At 38.9% G+C, this 18,413-nt stretch overlaps 1 protein-coding gene across 1 annotated transcript; it reads right to left on the reverse strand.

Annotated features, from left to right (window-relative positions):
• Positions 1–2,776: 2,776 nt before the first annotated feature.
• Positions 2,777–18,406, reverse strand: LOC144519987 (myelin basic protein-like). Its single transcript, XM_078253551.1, has 4 exons — positions 18,317–18,406; positions 9,412–9,516; positions 7,264–7,347; positions 2,777–4,315 (listed from the first exon to the last, which is right to left on the reverse strand). Exons 1-4 carry the CDS (start codon positions 18,404–18,406, stop codon positions 4,283–4,285), a joined length of 312 nt encoding a protein of 103 aa, XP_078109677.1. The 3' UTR covers positions 2,777–4,282.
• Between the last annotated feature and the right edge of the window lie 7 nt (positions 18,407–18,413).

The raw sequence follows: 18,413 nt of genomic DNA on the forward strand, positions 1-18,413 counted from the left end.
CGTTCAAATTACTGAGGACAGAAAATGAAAAACTCTCAAGACAGAACTGGAGCTTGATCCTTTAACTTCACTTGTTCGTTTTATCATTTGTTATTCACATCAAAAAAGTCATGGTATAAAAAGTCGAAAAAAGTCATAGTATAGTATGTTGAAAAAAGTCCTAGTATAGTATGTCGAAAAAATTCATAGTATAGTGTGTCGAAAAAAGTAATAGTATAGCATGTTGAAAAAAGTCAAAAGAAGTCATAGTGTAGTATGTCGTAAAACATACTATGACTTTTTTCAATGTATTATGTGACTTATTTCAACGTACTGGAAGGGGAGGGAAAGGTGGAAGACATGCAGCAAATTGCCTCAGGTCAGATTCGCACCTTGAGCCTCTCTTTCAGGGAATAAACATCTACATATGGGTTCCCATCAAGTGAGCTAACCATGTCTGTGACATTTTAATGGCTTTTTTTTGGCAAACTATACTATGACTTTTTAATGGGGTTTTTCGACATACTATGCTAAGACTTTTTTAAACGTTTTTTCGACATGCTATACTATGACTTTTTTTTTTTTAAATAACTATGCTATGGCTATTTGCTACATACTATGACTTTTTTCAATACACTGAAAGGGGAAAGAGGGGGAAGACATGCAGCAAATTGCCTCAGGTCGCATTCAAACCCTGTGCCTCTGTGTTGAGAAATAAACCTCTACAGATGGGCATGCGCTGCACCAAGTGAGCTAACCGGGGGCCCTATACTGTGACATTTTAATGGCTTTTTTCACATATTATACTATGATTTTTTTATCACTTTTTTCGACATACTAAATGACATTTTTCGACATGCAATACTACAACTTTTCATGACTTGTTTTAGACATACTATACTATGACAATATTCAACATTTGACATTTATGACTTTTTTTATAATTTTTTTCACATTTTTTTTTCATCATGACCTTTTTGGACATACTATACTATTACTTTTTACTTATTTTATATTTACTTATTTTTTCAAAATAACTATGGCTATTTTCTACGTACCATATTAAGACTTTTTATCACTTTTTTCAATATACAATGATTGAATGATTTTTGTATGACTTTTCGACATACTATACTATGACTTTTTTCGACATATTATACTATGACTCTTTTATCACTTTTTTTCGACCTACTATGCTGACTATACTATGACTTTTTTCAACATGCTATACTATGACCTTTGTCGACATTTTTTGGCATGCTATACTATGACTTTTTTCAACATACTATACTATGACTTTTTTCAACTGTTTTTTTTTACTTTTATCAATATTATGACATTTTTCCAACTTTTTTCGACATACTATACTATGACAATTTTCCGACTTTTTTTGACTTTTTTAAACATACTATGTTTTTTTTCAACATACTATACTAGGACTTTTATTTTTACTTTTATCAATATTATGACATTTTTCCGACTTTTTTAGACTTTTTTTCGACAAACTATACTATGACTTTTTTTATCACTTTTTTCGACGTACTAGATGACTTTTTGGTCATACCATACTATGACTACTTTTTAATAGCTTTTTGTCATACTGTACTATTACTTTTTTTATCACTTTTTCCACATAGTATACTGACTTTTCATGTCTTTTTTCGACATACTATACTATTACTTTTTAATGGCTTTTTTGGTCAGATCTAACTTCACTCCACATCTGAAAATATACCTTAGGTATGTACTAACATTCTTCGAAATGTCATGCTTTTCTCATAAAATGCACCATTTCTATAATATGAGAGCTTATCCGCTGTAATAATACCATGTCTTGGCGAGTAAATGTAAATATAACTTTGTCTAAAAGACGACTTCACTTACAGTCAGGAGGTGAATAGCGTGGCTAAGCATAAAGATTCGAAGTGAGGGGAAACGACTAGCCTGGCTTTGTACATAAAATCACCTTTTGCAAATTTCTAGCGACGCAGCTCGGGTGCCAGCACAAAGGATTCTGGCAAGAAAATGCAGAGACATTTAGCAAAAAAAAAGTTGAACCTGACATTCGCGAGACAGTGGCCACACAAAAACACGCAAGCTCACACTTGCGGTAGATGACATTGTAACATGAATGCTGCATTTCTGCTGTTTATCTCACAACTGTCGCGATAAAAGATCCAAATAATTACAGCCGTGATAACTTTCCAGGGTTATATATGTCATGTCTCAGTATTATAAACTGCTGTGCTGTGTTTTAGCGTGTTAAAAGGCTTTAAACGCATATGCTACTTAAACCCAGCCTTTTAATTTAATACAATCTTGTCTATAAGTTTCACTGTGCTTATTTAGCAATGACGTGTCAGTATACTGCATTCGCTCTGATTCATGTTTCATTCATCATTACAAAACATGTTTTCAAACACCTTTTTTTATTTAAAGGGATTAGAAAAATGATGTTATGAGTTCAAAATAATTTCCTTTGTGTGTGTTTTTATTCACAGCCAGCCATTGCACATTTATCATTGCAAATTCAAGTACTATGTGTGATTGTATTTGAGCCAGAATGGTGCTCTAGCCGCTTGCATGAAAAGGCTCGGAAAGCTCGGCATGAATAATGAACACCAAATAAGTAGTGAATTCTTGCTTTGTAAAAGAAACAATATCGTACATTTGCCTGTTGTGATGCTGTGACCTGACCCAATAACATCACGTCTCTCCCCTTCAGCTTTTTCAAAATGAGTCATTTGCCGTTGGTGGCGCCACGCCAGACAAAACACACTACACAACGCAGAGAGAGTTGGTTTTATAATTTTTATTTTTTTTATTCTCAGTTAAGTGGCTGGTCATTACACATACAATAATGAAAAGGGATCTTTACATTCATCCACAGGATCCATTCAGAAAAAAAAACACCACACAGCACTCACGAGGCTCAAGCACACACAAACAGTGGGAGAGATGCTTTTTTTTTAACACGTACAAGATGGATGTTTTGAACAGCACCAGTGGTAGTGCTGAGCTTTTTTTGTTGTTGAAAACTTGCAACTTACACATTCCCAAGAAACACCTTATAATGTGCCACTACACAGTTAGTTACAGAGCACCTTTTTGAAATTGTGTTTGTGTTTTTTGAAATTATCCACAAAAAGGCAACACAGCACATTGTTTTGGTAGTCAGGAGGAAAGGCACTTGTTGAGCGAGGAGTTTTGGAATTTAATTTACAGTATGCCTGCCGTGCATGAGATAGAAACAGCGAAGACAAAGGAGAAACCTAAAGCGAAGAGGAAAGGTCTGTAAGCAACAACATCACCCTCCAAAGTCTGGCAGTTTTTAAAGGTGGAAAACAGTGCACTACAAAATTATTCAGTCATATACATGGAGAGGAAAAGTAACGCATACCATTATCTCATGGACTGAAAAAATAAATGATACATTAGAAATGACTAATTTATTTGTTTTCTTTGAGTGACTATTGCAGAAAATATGATTTAGACGGTTTAGAAATGACGTTTTTAACATAAAATCCACAGCTAGCCTGAGGCCCTAATGACAAACATCACATTTATAACAGGACACTTAACTACAGCGAAGACACAAAGGTTGAATGAAAACACACTGTGACCAAATGGCTCTCGTGACAATGTAAAATCTGTTAAAACACAGGTTTATGTTTGGGTTCACAAAAAAACGTTCTGAGGGAATGACAAAGACAGTGAGACGAGACAGAAAACCGCTCTTTTTAAAAACAGAAACAACCAAACAACCCGGCCTTTTCACCCAATCAGCAAGCGGCAATGACGGTCAAGTCAGTCGGACTCGCACCGGCCGTAATCCTTCACCTGCTCCGGGTGTGCTTCGGTTCAGCCACCTTTTTGTTAGAGGAACCATCGGAGACGTCCACAGAAACTCAAGCACGAGTACAGAGAGCCATTGCGGGGGGTGGGGGGGGGAGGTCATTCGGGCTGCACATGTGAGCGGCTTCGGGATCAATTTCAGCAAAAAGTTCACGCTAATGATGATGACTGCACAGACTCAGCACAACGCATGCAAGGGGGTGGTGGTAGTGGTGGGGGGGGGGGCAACAGATTGTGTCGCTATCTACCAGCCAAAGGGATGGGGAGGTAATAGGGGAGAAGAGGGATTTAGCGTACGTTAGAGTGTTATCAGAGGTGGAGGGGACGGTGAGTTTAGGGGGTGACAAGATTTCCTCCTTTTCTTTTTTTCCTCTTTTTTTCAACACTTTAGCCCCGTGATCTTGAACATCCGCCCTCGTGCTGTTGGAAGGGGTTGTAGAGAGGGACTTCAGCGTTTGGCTGGAGAAGCACTCCTGCTTCCCTGTGGAACAGACAAGACACATGGGATGAATATGTGGAGGTGGAAGTCCATCAGGTCTAGTTCAGCATTCAAGGACTACTCTGGTGTTTTTTGTAGTCTGGCCCCTTTGGTCATTTCGCTCAGTCTGCGATGGGAGTTTACAGCTCGGTGGACAGTGTTTAAGCACTTAGGAAGTTGTCACAGAAAAAATCTTCACCATTGATGAAGGATATTATGGATTAGCTGTCTGGCTAACCTGTCACACCCTGTGACAAAAACAAACATCTCTTAAAGGCCTTTGGGAAGAACAGAAGAAGTATTTCGTCAGGCTTACCAGTTATTTCTTCAAGCCTGGGAGTTGTAGTCACATATGATTAAATTAACTTATTTTCCAGCTTTTTAGCTGTTATAAGTTCAGCTACTGCCTAATGAGACTAGGGCTTAACATGTGAGAGACAGAGTAGTCCTTTTATGTGAGAAATAAGCTGGTTAATACGTCGTGGGCAATGTTCAGGCCTGCGATGATGCATAGTTATGGAAGCCGATAGAGAAAAAATAAATCAAAATCAAAAAGTCAATGAAACGTTAAGAATGATAGAAGGTAGAAATACTCATATTAAGTCAAGTTCTGATTTAGTGAAAATTTGACAAATAATTTAGGCTCAAAAAGTCAAACTTGTGACTCATTATTTTGACTTAATAAGTCAAAATGTTGACTGACTACATCACAATTTTGAATTAGAATCTCATATTTTTTAATTATAATGAGTATTCTTATCCGTAGCATTCCTATGCATTTTCTTGGCAGAAATGGGCTTCCACATGGCTGATGTTGCTCGTCATTTTGTAAGCAGGTCTAAAATCGTTTTTGTTTTTTTCAATCTACAGAAAGGGGGTTATATAAGAGGAGGTTCCCACTGGATTTGTCCTCGAGTAAAGAGAATAAAATAGTTGAACAGTTGAATAGGAAATCAGGTTCCCACAGTTAAATACATATTGCTTCACAGATCCTGCAAATGTGTTTTATTTGTGGTCTAAGGGCATTCCATCCTTTCAGAGCTAAACCTCCCAGTTACTTAATTGTTTCTTTGCCCCCAAAGTTTCAGATCAGACATCCTGTGTTTATCACAAAGCCATCCATCCCACTCTCTCATTCAGATGAAAACGTGGGCAGAGTAGAGGATTCTAAATGGCAGAAAGATTATACTCATGAGACAAATCTTGATGGATTGTTTAGGAAGATAATCCATATCGTGAGAAGCTTATTACTCCCTCCTCATAAAGCGAAGGCTGAGGGCTGAGCTTTTGTTCTAAGCTATTCTTAGAGCCATTCCAGATGAAATTCATTGTCTGTCGTGAAAAAGAAAAACTCAACATACAGAAACATGAATAGAAACAAAACGTGGGACATTAATTAAAAGTCAATGTGGCTTTATGATCACTTCCATTTGGACTGTGAAGCCAGTTTGCGTACGGGGGAAACGGATAGTGATAGTGTGATGGCACCGAGTCAACACTAATTAGCTGTATCAGAAAGATTTAAAACGAGCGTCCCAGACGTTCGTCATCTCCAGAGCTGTTTACTGTCTTGTAAGTAAGTGACGAACAATTCAGCCACTACAGATGAGGATGCAGCCCTGGGGAAATTTGGATTTCTCTCCAGCTTCAGTAATTGCGAAACTAAGTAATCTAAGGTACAGTGAGAGAGGCTAGGTAATTAAAACCTGACAGGGGAAAACTGGCAGAGCATGAAAGCCGACACTCCTTTTCATGACATATGAAAACAAATCAACTAATAAGAAGCCTCTGTGGAAATTGAAGAGTCGGTAAAAACGGTATCAGATTGAATGTCCAGAAACTTGTCCACGTGAAAACTTCAGTTAACCGAGTCATACCAGGAGCACAGAGTCATGACTTCCATCTGTGCTCAGAGTACGTTTGACATTTCATGTTCGGAAGCTTTTTAGCAAACACAATGGGGGTTATCAACCTGTTCAGTGCAGTTTTTTTCAAACTAGCCTATGTAATGGAAAAAGTATGAAGTACATTTTTAACTGGGAACCCATTATTTCACCACCACCATGCCTGACTAACTTGGTGTTTACACTTTGAATTTTGTTTTCAGCAGTTTCAAGCACATTCATACATCGATTTGAACCTGCCTGTGTATTAACAGCTGGTACATGCTTTATAGCATAGGCTACAGTAAAATCAACGAATGCAGGTTTAAATGAAGTGTTTGTAACATAAAGGACTACATTTTAACATGCATTCATTTTTACTACTTGGGGGCAGAACAACAAGCTGTAAACACATCTTAGTATTACTACATTGTAGTAGCGATAGCTTTTATTTAGATAATACATTACTGGCCATTGAATGATAGCTTTTTCAGGTAGTCTATACTGTGTGTCTAATTATCAGTTTTATATTTTGCCAACATTTGTGCGCAGTGAGTCCTCCTAAGCGCCTGAAGCACTCAGTCGTGCTTGGCAAGTGAATGATGATATTGCGTAATACTGTTATATTATACATTGTGCATAAGCAACCACTCTCTCCCTGTAAAGCAGTTACAGTATGTTAGCCATATAGCCCCACTGGAACTCTTTTCAAAACTGGATATACCATCTTCAGCATGATTATATCCACGCTGGCATAAAGCTTGTAGCATACACCATGATCAACCCTGTGTCTGAAAGCCTTTTATTATTCGACTGCTGCTGCAGAGGTAATGAGATTAGGATGTCTTCTCAGCATATCAATGTTTAACAAATGCGGAGTGAATCCCTCCAGTACGAATCAGTTACTCACTCCGCTGCTGATATCATCACTGAGGCAGAAAAGAGAACAGGGGCAAGAAAGTGGTTAGGGAGAGATTTCTTTTTCTATGCAATTTTGCTTTCAGGAAGCAGAAGTAATGTAGAAAAGCTACTGGGAAATATATTGGAAAGTCTATGACAAGTTTTTACCATTTTGAAGATCCTAGTCAGGGAGCCTTTGCCATCCCCTGCACTGGCCTTCTTGGCTTTAGCAGACTGTGACTTCTGGTCGCCCTGCCAGAGAGTGAAAAAAAAGGAGTCAGTGTGTTAAAAGACCGTTTTACAGATAGACCCAGATTCCATTTTCAGAGAGTAAGGAGAGAAGAGACTATAAAACATAAGACCTTCTTCTCCGGGGGTGTGCTCGGGAGCGAGGGACCGATGTGTGCTTGACAAAAACTTGATATCGATTGCAATGCAATCCCATTTTGCCCTACTTTTTACAGTATTATTGTTTTGCATTTCTGCAAAATGCATGCACTAATAAAACCCAGATGCAGCAACAGAGCTGTTGTCCTCTTCATATGGCAAAGTGCATCCTTATGAACCATGGCACAGGTGAAAGGTATCGGTTTGTTCTAACTACAAGAAAAAACAAAACAGTTTCTCTTCTGCTTTTGACTTTCCTGCCTTCACCCCAAAGATTACATTCAAGCAAATCTTTTGTCCCCCTATCCCGCCCAAACAATTTTATTACAGTCTCTAAGGAGAGTCTCCTTTGTCTGAGCACACACACACTCAAACACACATGCATGAGGGCCCTAAATTAAGTGCTGATAGTGGTCGCCAAATGAAGCAGAACGAAGCCTCACTGCAGCCAGCCACTGAAGATTTTTTTAAATGAAACTAGGCGAATGAAGAGCAAAATGATTTGTTGTGTGTGTGTTATCGTGAATATACAATACACGCACATGATATGGAAAGGTCAGGCTGCAAAGCTACAAAATGAGTATGATGTCTTTGAAAATGGACTTAAGTTGGAAGGAAATTAAAGCGTTATCACTGATGTATGGACAGATTACGACAGCTAAAATGGTTGATGGAGACTAAATGGAAATATAGCCACAGGCGTCACACTCGAAGGCTGTTTGACAAGATGACCTCACTTGCCCCCTCGGTTTAATTAGGCATGATACGTCCGCGTTTTAGCTGTTTGTTTTTTGTAAACCACCTACCAGGCCCATCTTGGCTGCTAGTCCTCTCCACTGGACGTGTAGAGAAACAAGAGACAAGGAAAAGAGGTAAAAGGGAGAGGGGACAAATAGAAATGTGTGTCTTACTCAGCGCAAAGGCAGGATGGGAAGGAGAGGAGGCAGATAGGAGGGTCCGTCCGGGGGGGAAATCACAGGGTCACAGGGTCACAGGGGGGCAGGAGCAGATGAGGAACAGAGGGAAGGGGAGCAGATATGTTGGGGCAAGGAGAGAGGAGCGAGGCAGATGCTCACATTGGAAAGAGCACAAATTTAGTGACATTCAGCAGCAACAAAGCCAAAGACATACAGCATGCAGAAAATAATGTATAGAATACACATCCAGTGAACAGTTGAAAATGAATTGTGTTATAATAATTCAGAATAATGGCTGAATTTGTATGTTGCATGCGCGTTCGTCAAACTTTATCCAACTGTTGCTACTTTTGTGCACTTATGCATCCTGTGTTTGCAAATTTACAGTGCATTGGTTTCAAATGAAATGGCCCACTAGTTAATATTTACTAAAATCATATAAGGTCTGGTTACTGTCATCCACTTCCAATGTGATAATAATTAGCTCTAGGGAAGTCCTTTATCTAATCTGATTGCAACACTGTGATCAGACTTCAAAACTTATCTAAGGTCTTTCCTTAGAGAGTTTTAGTTATCTAAATCATGTCTCATATAATATTAATTTTACATACTGTTTTCTACACATACACTACACAAGTGTTAGTATCACACAGTAATTACACTATAGGTACAATCCTTGACTGTCTCTTCCGAATGTATCTGTATATATCTACTGGCAGTATTGACAATATTGGTATACTATTTTTGTATTTCACGTGTTGAGTGTAAATTTGAACTTGAATAGTAGCAACATAAAGCAGACTCACCCTAGACTTGGGAGGGGCAGGGGACACCTGAAGAGGAGTTAATCACAGAAAGTAAAGAGATTTGACAGAGTTTGTGAGAGATCAGAGAAAGTAAAAGAGGAGCAAGGAGACAGACATGGAGGGAGCACTGGAAGAAATAGGGATGGTGGCAAACAGACTTCTACTCCTAGATACTGTCTGAAAGGTGTATTATTTGTATTACTCACGATCGTGCGGAAGAAGTGGACCACGGCGTTCTCTGCTCCGCGCTTACGTGGGGCAGCCGCAGAGGCTTTCTGAGGGCCTGGAGAGAGAGCACCTCGGAAAGATCCCTGGGAAGGAAAAGAGAAAAGGAAAGAAAGGAATAATTGCATGCTTATGCACTATATGACTTGACCTTAAACTCTCGAGAGTTAGATGCTCAAATACAGTTTCACAAGGATTGTCTGAAAACCGTAATAATAAATGCAAGATTAATAGTTGAAGATAGCACTTAAAAAGTTCAACCCTTCTCTTGGGATTACATGAGTGAATACTTAAAATAATACAAAACATTCTGTAGGTTGTCCTGTTGCTTGTCCCACTTACCTGTTGAACGATGAGAACAAAAACACCAAATTATTTTTCACATTTTAATGGAATTGTTGACAATTTACAAAAACATAGCCATAGCACCAAAGGTGTTGGCTGATGGGTGACAGCCGCAGCTCAAAATCGTAGCGTAAACAGGGTGACTTACCTGAAATACGAATAATAATTTATTTTGAATCTAATTTTTAATGAATCTGTAGGTTATGTAATGTCATTGTTATATATAATGCATGTGGCCTACCATCACTCAAGACATTGGATGCTAGTTTTGGCACAAATGGTGATTTAATGTCTGTATCACAGAATATGAATGTACAGCTAAGCCATGCTCAGAAACTTGATTCATTTGAATGTTTTTTCCATTGGAAATTGACATTTGGAACATCTGTTTCAACACCTGTATATTTCTTACATACCTACTCCGCTGTATTAAGGTGGGAACGTCTACCCTTAAAACCTGCTGCATAGTCAGACGTGTCTGGTGAGTTGCAGAAACCCTGAATATGAATATATTTTAATCAGCGCTGCTGAGTCTTCTTAGTGAAACGTCTCTGATGACTTCCATTCAGCCACAGATAGTCATTCAATCAGCAGCATTATTAGCAGCCTCACGTCACCGACAACTCCCACCTCATTAATCCTTATCCCAACCTGGCAACAACCTTTGGCCACAAGTCATTCAAAACAAATTAAACTGGAACGAGCTGTTAAGGAACGCCAGTATGTTCTTGTCAATGACTTGATCTCAGCAGACTAATTATCATCGTAAAGAACAAATCAATGCAGCCAAGTTCTTCAAAGTCAGACTTTACAAAGAGTATGTCAAGAAGACTGTCTAATATGGTCGATATCCTCTGACTTTTAGGCCTGAGAAAAAAACACTGGTACATTAATCCTCTGTTAAGTTATGCAAACAGCATAGACACGTAAAAGGTGAACAGCATAATTCCTCTTATACCGAATGCCATCAACAACCTGCAGAAAAAAACAAACTGATTTCCACCCACTCTGTATGTTCAGTCTTTTCAGTCAATGCTTCCTTGTTCATCCCTTTCTCTGACCCCATTAATGTAACAGGAACGTGTGTGTGTGTGTGTGTGTGTGTGTGTGTGTGTGTGTGTGTGTGTGTGGGAGCTGTTGATGATTCACATCCATCCTACATCAAAGAACCATAATGTAACCAAAGGGTGGGGGACTCCACCATTCCACCACCATTTACACAATATGAAAGATGTGATGTTAGATTACATGTCACATTTACTGGCTTTTATGGCTTTTGTGAAAATGGACCAACCAACAATTAAATCAAAACAGTGTAGGGGGAAAATGAAAGGTTTCTACCTGGGGCACAATCTGCCCAAATGGATATCTAGACAAGGTAAAGAGAAGGTTTGTTCCATTTGGAGAAAAAAAACAACAGTACAGTGTGTATAAAAAAACACTATTTCAACTATTTGAATAGGAGCAAATCTAGCCTCTTGTTGCCTTCAGCATGTGTATTCCAGCTCTGTTAGCTCCCCCCTTTGCTTCAATTTCAATAGTGACCCCTTAATGATGTCCTCTTGAATAAGTGTGTGTCTCTTTGTGTGTCTTGTTTCTGTCATGATGTAAATGTGGGCAGAAATGAAAAGGAAGGGGAGAAAATAGAGCATCTTTTTGTGGCTGCTGCTGCTCCTTTGTTTGAGAAAAGGAAGAGATGGGAGAGGAAATAGCAGATAAAAAAAAAAATGCTGTATGAATCCTGCTACCAAATAACTGCTCTCATGAGGATGGATCATTTCATGCATCTACAGTAAATGCAAATTAGGTTTCCATTAACTCCTGGCATGCTGTTCATGATGATGGAGACATTTAAATCTTGAGTAGTGACACTGAGGCATTCGTCCAAGTCTGAGCTGCTATTAAGAGACATTTTATGCTGCTAAAAGTAAAAAAAAAAAGAAAAAAAAGAAAAGTGAATTAAAAGTTGTTTTGGTAAATGCTGAGGATATTACACTTCCACTGTTCAGCTTTTCAAACTTCCTCTCAAACTTTCTATTCAGTAGTATCTTTGGAAAGACCAAGGTTGCAATCATTGATCCCTGTTTGATGTCTGAAGAGGTTCAGATGTGTGTGTGTGTGTGTGTGTGTGTGTGTGTGTGTGTGTGTGTGTGTGTGTAGAGAGAGAGAGAGAGAGAGAGAGAGAGACACACACACAAAGAGAGAGACACTTTTCCATTAGATTTCCAGTTGATGTTTTTGATTTTCTGTTTTTGGTACTCATGCTAAGCTATTCAGTTCTTATTCGTATCATTATACCAAGAAATATTTAGTGCGAATAAATTAATAGTTGGTTCCTGGATTTCCTGAAGTTACTATAGGTTGAATTAAAGTTGTTTTAGGATGCAGATATACATGTCTTTAACATGGAATAGTTCAACATTCAAGGAAATAAGCTGTTAGTTTTTTTTTTTCTGACAAGAGTTTGATAAGACAATCAATATCTCATATCTTATAACTGTCCAATAAATATGAAGCTTTTGAGCCAGGAAAATGGTAGCTTAGCTTAGAATAAAGACTAGGAACATGGGGAAACCAAGGGGGTAAGCGTCTGTCAACAACCCGTAGATCCTATGGCACCATTTTGAGGCTAACAAGCACTCACCCGCCGTTAGCGTTCCATTGACTGCCATTCATTTTGACGTCACTTTGACAGCGAATAACTTTACATCTGAAGCGTTTAAATACTTTATTTGTCCATTGTTTATTTCTAAAGAAACACGACAATATATAAAAGGCTCCTTTACCTTGTATCTCACATTATGGCTCCGTAGCTTGCGTCTTTGTAAAAATAGGCTAACGATTGTGTCATAACCAAGCGACTTACTGTCGCATAGTAAAGGAATTACCGTATAGTAGAGCAGAAGGCAGTTTTGACTCACATTAGCGGTTTAAGTTTAATTAAATGTTAACTAGCATTTTAGTTAGCAATAATTAGCCTGTGCCTATGTTATCTCCTTACATATACCTACGCTCTCTGTCTCTGCAAGATTGGGAATGATTGAGATTTCTCTTGGCACAGCTACCAGAAGACTTACAACTTTCAGACAGGTTGCTCACGTCACATTTACGTCTTCGAGCTCAGTTGGAGGCTGCGCAGTAACGCTCAGCGCTCACCGGAAAAGTGCTTCTAATATCCTTCACTGGTCTCCGTCCAGAGCAACGGGATCTGTTGGTCCAGTTTATTATACGTATATAAGTAGGCCTGTGTTACATTTTTGATGGTGTGTTACATGAAAAGTAAGGGGATCACTACTGATTACAATTGATCCTGTTGGGAACATGATTGTACCACATTTCATGAAAATCTATCCTACATTTCACTCATAACCACAAATGTAGACTTCATGGCGTGGCTACAGAAAGAAAAAAATATCCTTTGGGGATCATTCACACTTACACGTATAAAATCCCATGCCAATCCATCCAATACGGTAGTTGATGAGATCTTTCAGTCTGGGCCAAAGAGCTAGAGCGATCGACTGACCGACATTGCCATCCCTACAGCCAGATGGTTAGCTCAAAGTCAGTCTACAATCCTGAAGCTCATAAAGTTAATATGTTATATCTTGTTTGTTAAATTCATCTAAAACATGATAATGTTATAGTGAGCCAGGCTAGATGTTTCCCCGTTTCTAATCTTTATGACTAATCTAAATCAAGCATCTCCTGGCTCCAGCTTCATAATAATCAAATTATCCATGAGGATGGTATTAATTTTGTCATCTAACTCTCTGCAATAAAGTGATTAAGTGCTTTCCAAAATGTTGAACTGCTGATTTGCATATTTGACAGTAAGCTCAGTAAACTGGGCAGCTCTCGTTTCTGCTGTCACTCATACAGTGTATTCCAGATACACCCATGGGTGAAAAGAGGAAAGTGAGAAATCAGGATTCAGGACATAGATTGAGCTACAAGGTGCCAGTGCCCTGTAGTTTTTAATAACGAGCAGGCTAATGATCACAACTGCCTCCTCTGAGGTTAGGGGTTACAGCCTGGCCAGGAATATTGCTTAATAATTCATCCTGAGCAGAGGGAATGACTTGGAGATTCTTCCTCATTGGTGAGTATCTTCACGGATCATTATTATAAAACATACCAACTAGCTTCACTCAAATTCACACTGTCCAAATTAGAAACTTGCATTTAACATTTATCAAGAATTGCGTTGCGATATCTGCAGCTCATTTTCAAGAAACCAGGTATCTTTGTGCACCCTGCAGCACTCTTTGACATTAAGTCATTTCCTCACAATCTGCCCCGTAGTGTCACACTGCAAATCCTTGCTCAACTAGAAGAAAGGAGTTATAATTACGTTCAACTCTTGGGACTGTTTTTTTTTCTACAGTGGCACTCAGATTCATGAACCGAGGGAGCGCGGGCAAATCGATCTGGCTGACAAACCCAGCAGTTTGTCTGCTGGTGGAGATACACAAACATGGCAGCCGCAGCTCGCTGTTCCCCTCGGAAGGCAATCAGGCCTTGTGACTCGCAAGATCAATAGCAAATAAAAAGGAGGCTAACCAAGCCATAATCTGTGCTGCAAAAACAAAAAAACATATTTTCTTAGGGAAGGCACAGAAATTATTAGGGGGGAGGGGAGTTTAGAAAAAGGGGAGGGTGATGTATCTTTACTTTTTGCTGTAGGGAAGGCAGTCTATTTGTTTGCAATCATTTTGGCAACTGCAAAAAATTATACAATAATGCTGTAGAGGGCCGTCCTTAAAAAAAAAAATAAAAAAAAAAAGAAGTTATGTTTAGCAACCCCAAATCATTTTCACACAGTCCATAAAGTCTAATTTGGTTACATGCATTTGTTAAGTAGCACATAACCAAATCCTACAAATGAAATGCTTGAGCAACATTTGCGCATTTAATTTCTTTTTTCATGTGTGACCGATAAAGCAGTCCTGCTGTAAATTCTGCAGTATCAATCATTTGCAGCTTGTGTTTAAATGAATATGCATGTCTGTCCAAAATCCTAGACAGCGTTTGTTTTCATTGTGTGATCATTTCCTGTGCAAGGTTGCATTTGTTTCTTGGTCCATCTAACCAAGGGAATACAAACAAACGTTTTACCATCTTAAATAGAAATCCAAAGGTTACCTTTTGTATTCCTCATGAACATGCTGCTGTTCAATCTATTTCAATTTACGCACATTTCCAGGAAGCAAGAACAACCATTGTGGTGGACAAACTATAGAGTGAGAGGTGTTTTATTCTCTCTTCTATCCATTTCATCTTCAGGCTCACACAAACAAGTCAAGCCAGTCATCCATTATTCAGTACTGCCGAGTGGAGATAACCAATAGCTCTGCTTTCCATTAAACCTTCTCTGATAATTTATTTGGTTTTGCAGTATGTTCATGTGATTGATTGACAGAACTCTGGAATATATGAATCAGTCTTGAAGACTTTAATCCTAAAGGCTGAGACTGCAGAGGAACCAAAGCTCGCTGAATAAATGCTTTCAAGTTTCCTCCATTCTTTGTTGCTTGCGGCTATTTTAAGAGGAATTGCAACGCCCTTCAGAGTGGCTGGCTGTTGTTAGCAGAGCAGTTAAAACAATGTATGATGCTGCTTTTAGAACAGAAGAAGAACCAAAACGAGAGAGATTGAGCATTAAAACAAAACAAAGAGAGCGCTGTGGGTGTTGTTAAAGAGTTTTAATCAAGCAATAATCCAAAAAGCTGAGAACAGGATCGGGTTAGGAACAGGTCACCGGTCACAACAGTTCACAACAGATACAAACGCTTACAAGTATCCAGTGCAAAAGTTGAAGGCGTTACAAAGCAGGGATCAGCAGCGATCCACTGCTGGACACATGAACCTGAGGTGAGCAGACTGATGTGAGAGGGGGAGGGGGCACCGCTGACACACCCCCCCCCCTTTTCATCCAAGACACTGGGGTTAGAGAACAGTATGACTTTTGGTTTTGACTGAGCTGCTGAAGCCTGATTCCTTTACAGTAATTACTCTTGCGTTGCATTATATACAAATTAATATGCAAATTACAAATATTCTCTCGCTTTTTTTCATGAGTCTACATTTTTTTGCTTGAATAGCTAATGTTCATGCAAAGTTAATTTCCACCCCAATTACCACATCATTTATGCCTGTAATTTGAAATGATCAAACACCCGTTAGCATTTAAATGCAGATTTCCTGCAAGGGTTTCATGTCAGACTGGAGTTTTGGCGCCATCTCAACAACTTATGAAATGCTGTCTTAACATTTTGTCTCGGGCTTGGATTAAAAGTTATGTAAATGAGTCAGACAAAAAGGACATGAAAAGCACAAGGGATCAGTTTTGTAAAATGTCTCCACACCTGCCACATGTTAAAACAATTCAGCATTACTCAAATAAGCATGCCTATTGAAGATGCAACAGAAAACACGGACACAATCTTTCCCTAAGAATACTGTAGCCTACAAGTCAAAGACATTAAGAACGTCTGTAGAGAATCTGTGCACGCAGACAGGCAGGGTGGATCAGAAATGAAGTGGAAACATATCTGTCTCCATGATGAATACTTGCTGGAAAAAAAATTTTTTGCAGCAGAAAGTTTTGCTAGAGGCAACAGAGGTGGGGCGGACCTGTCCAACACTCATTTGAAGGCAAACCCTTGGTGAACACAAATATATATTTGTACAACTTTGTTTTGAGTAAATCTGTCATCAATATGGAGAAAAAATTACAATTATATGGGATAAAGGAATAATAACAAAATCAAAACAATACTGCAGCTAAGTGGTCACTAGCCTAATGTTGAATGAAAGCTTCACACTTTGTTCTGGTGACATTTTTCCCTGAACACTTCATTGGTTACATTTTACAAACGCAAACCACTATCTGATCAGCAGGTTAAAGCACAGATTTGTAGCGTACAGTATATATTATATATATAAAATATTTTGTTTTCCTGAATCCTACACCAAACACCTTCAAATAGTTGACATAAGGCGTGGGGGGAAATGCATATTCTCATGGTGTTGTTATTTATTTGCTATTGCCCTGCCAAACCTGCTGATTAGCGCTACACAGGTTTAGAAAAGCTGGACAAAAAAAAAATTTTGTCCACAGGCTTTAGTTTGCTGTACCGTAGCTCTCCTTTCAAGCTCTCGTCAGTAATGTCCATGTTTTAAGACAGCAGTCACAATGAGCAGGCTCATGATGGAACATACATAGCAAGGGTTCCATTTCCACTTTCTGAGAGCACTACAAGAGGCTTTGGGATTTAGCTTCAGCATGTTGCGATAGTGTTGTCAGGATAACCAACATTTTTAACCCTCAACATTTTTTTTTTTTACCACATTTGGTGCAGAAGATGAAAGTCAATTTCATTGCCGCCTCCAGAGGGCACCACTGAGTGCACAGACTGAAAAGGAGTGGAACCAGTGGAGCTGCAGTCTGGTTCTTAATGGCTGTGGCAACAGTTCCAAGCAGCCCACCCTGCCTGGAAGTGGATCCCAGTCTGTCTAAACCCGTGAACAAACTGGTGCCTCAGGGACAAATGGGACTTCCCATACCACAGCAAAGATGGACACTAAACCAACATAAAAAACTTCATTCTTTTTGACAAAGTAGCCCTGATCAGTACGTTTTTACAAATTACTAATGGTCAAAATGATGGTATCCTGACAATACTATACAAAGTCATTAAAAAGCAATGCAGGCTCATATGCCTCATAATCCCTTGTCTGCAACACAAGATACGCCTGTTCTTACTTTATAGAATGCTCCTGTATAGATTCCCAAACAGGGGATGATAATATGCTCCTACTCTAATACACATCGCTGTATGATAATATACATCTTATATCTCTTTGATCATTTATAGCATAATGTGATCGTTAACATTAAAAGTGACTTAGCTGACTGCTGAACCGTGCAAGCAGTGGTAAAGTACCTCCCTGTGGCTGACAAAAATGAACCTAGAGACAGAGACATCAAGGAGATCAACTCTCTACAAAAGGAGCTGTATGAACTCTCTGCAGAGTAGCTAATGCCTTTACAAAATCCAAAATAACGTACATCATTATCATTATCATCATCAGTTTGACAGTCTAATAAAAAAACTGCATACTGGCAGCAAACAATTCCACCAAACAACAGATATATTACATTTAACTGAAGAGAACAGAAAATGCTACTAATGTCAGTACCATTCAAATAAAAGAAAGAAAACACAGAATGATATAGAAATGTAGCTTTAAATGATTCACAAATCAGAACAAAAAAAAAATAGAAAATCAAACAAACCCCACCCAAAGTCATTTTCAAGCGTTGATTCATAACCTATAAGCCAGTTAATGTGAATCAGAGGGCAATGACATGGTTCACCAATAAAAACAACAGTAAAACCAAGCAACAAGTATGTCTCAACAGACAAGATCTGTTAAAGAATCAGAAGTAAAAAGTGGTTTTGGGAGTAAATCAGCAGACTAATCAATACATGAGAAGTGTCGAGTTTTCACCCTCGACTCTCCCTGCTTCCTCACCTTGCTCTTCCTCTTCTTGTCCCCTTCAAAGAACTTTCCAATCTGATCCAGGAGGCCGGGGCTCTTCTTCTTGCTGCCTGCGGATGCCATGGCTGTA

The sequence above is a fragment of the Sander vitreus genome, chromosome 6 (assembly GCF_031162955.1).
Source record: "Sander vitreus isolate 19-12246 chromosome 6, sanVit1, whole genome shotgun sequence".
In the NCBI taxonomy this organism is placed as follows: domain Eukaryota; kingdom Metazoa; phylum Chordata; class Actinopteri; order Perciformes; family Percidae; genus Sander; species Sander vitreus.

Coding starts and splice junctions, on each gene's coding strand:
- LOC144519987 (XM_078253551.1), bottom strand. CDS start 18,406: ATGGCATCCGCAGGCAGCAAGAAGAAGAGCCCCGGCCTCCTGGATCAG. Junction 9,517..18,316: donor ACAAGAAGAGGAAGAGCAAG/GTGAGGAAGCAG, acceptor TTTCCTTCCCAG/GGATCTTTCCGAGGTGCTCT. Junction 4,316..7,263: donor TGACTAGGATCTTCAAAATG/GTAAAAACTTGT, acceptor TCTGTTCCACAG/GGAAGCAGGAGTGCTTCTCC.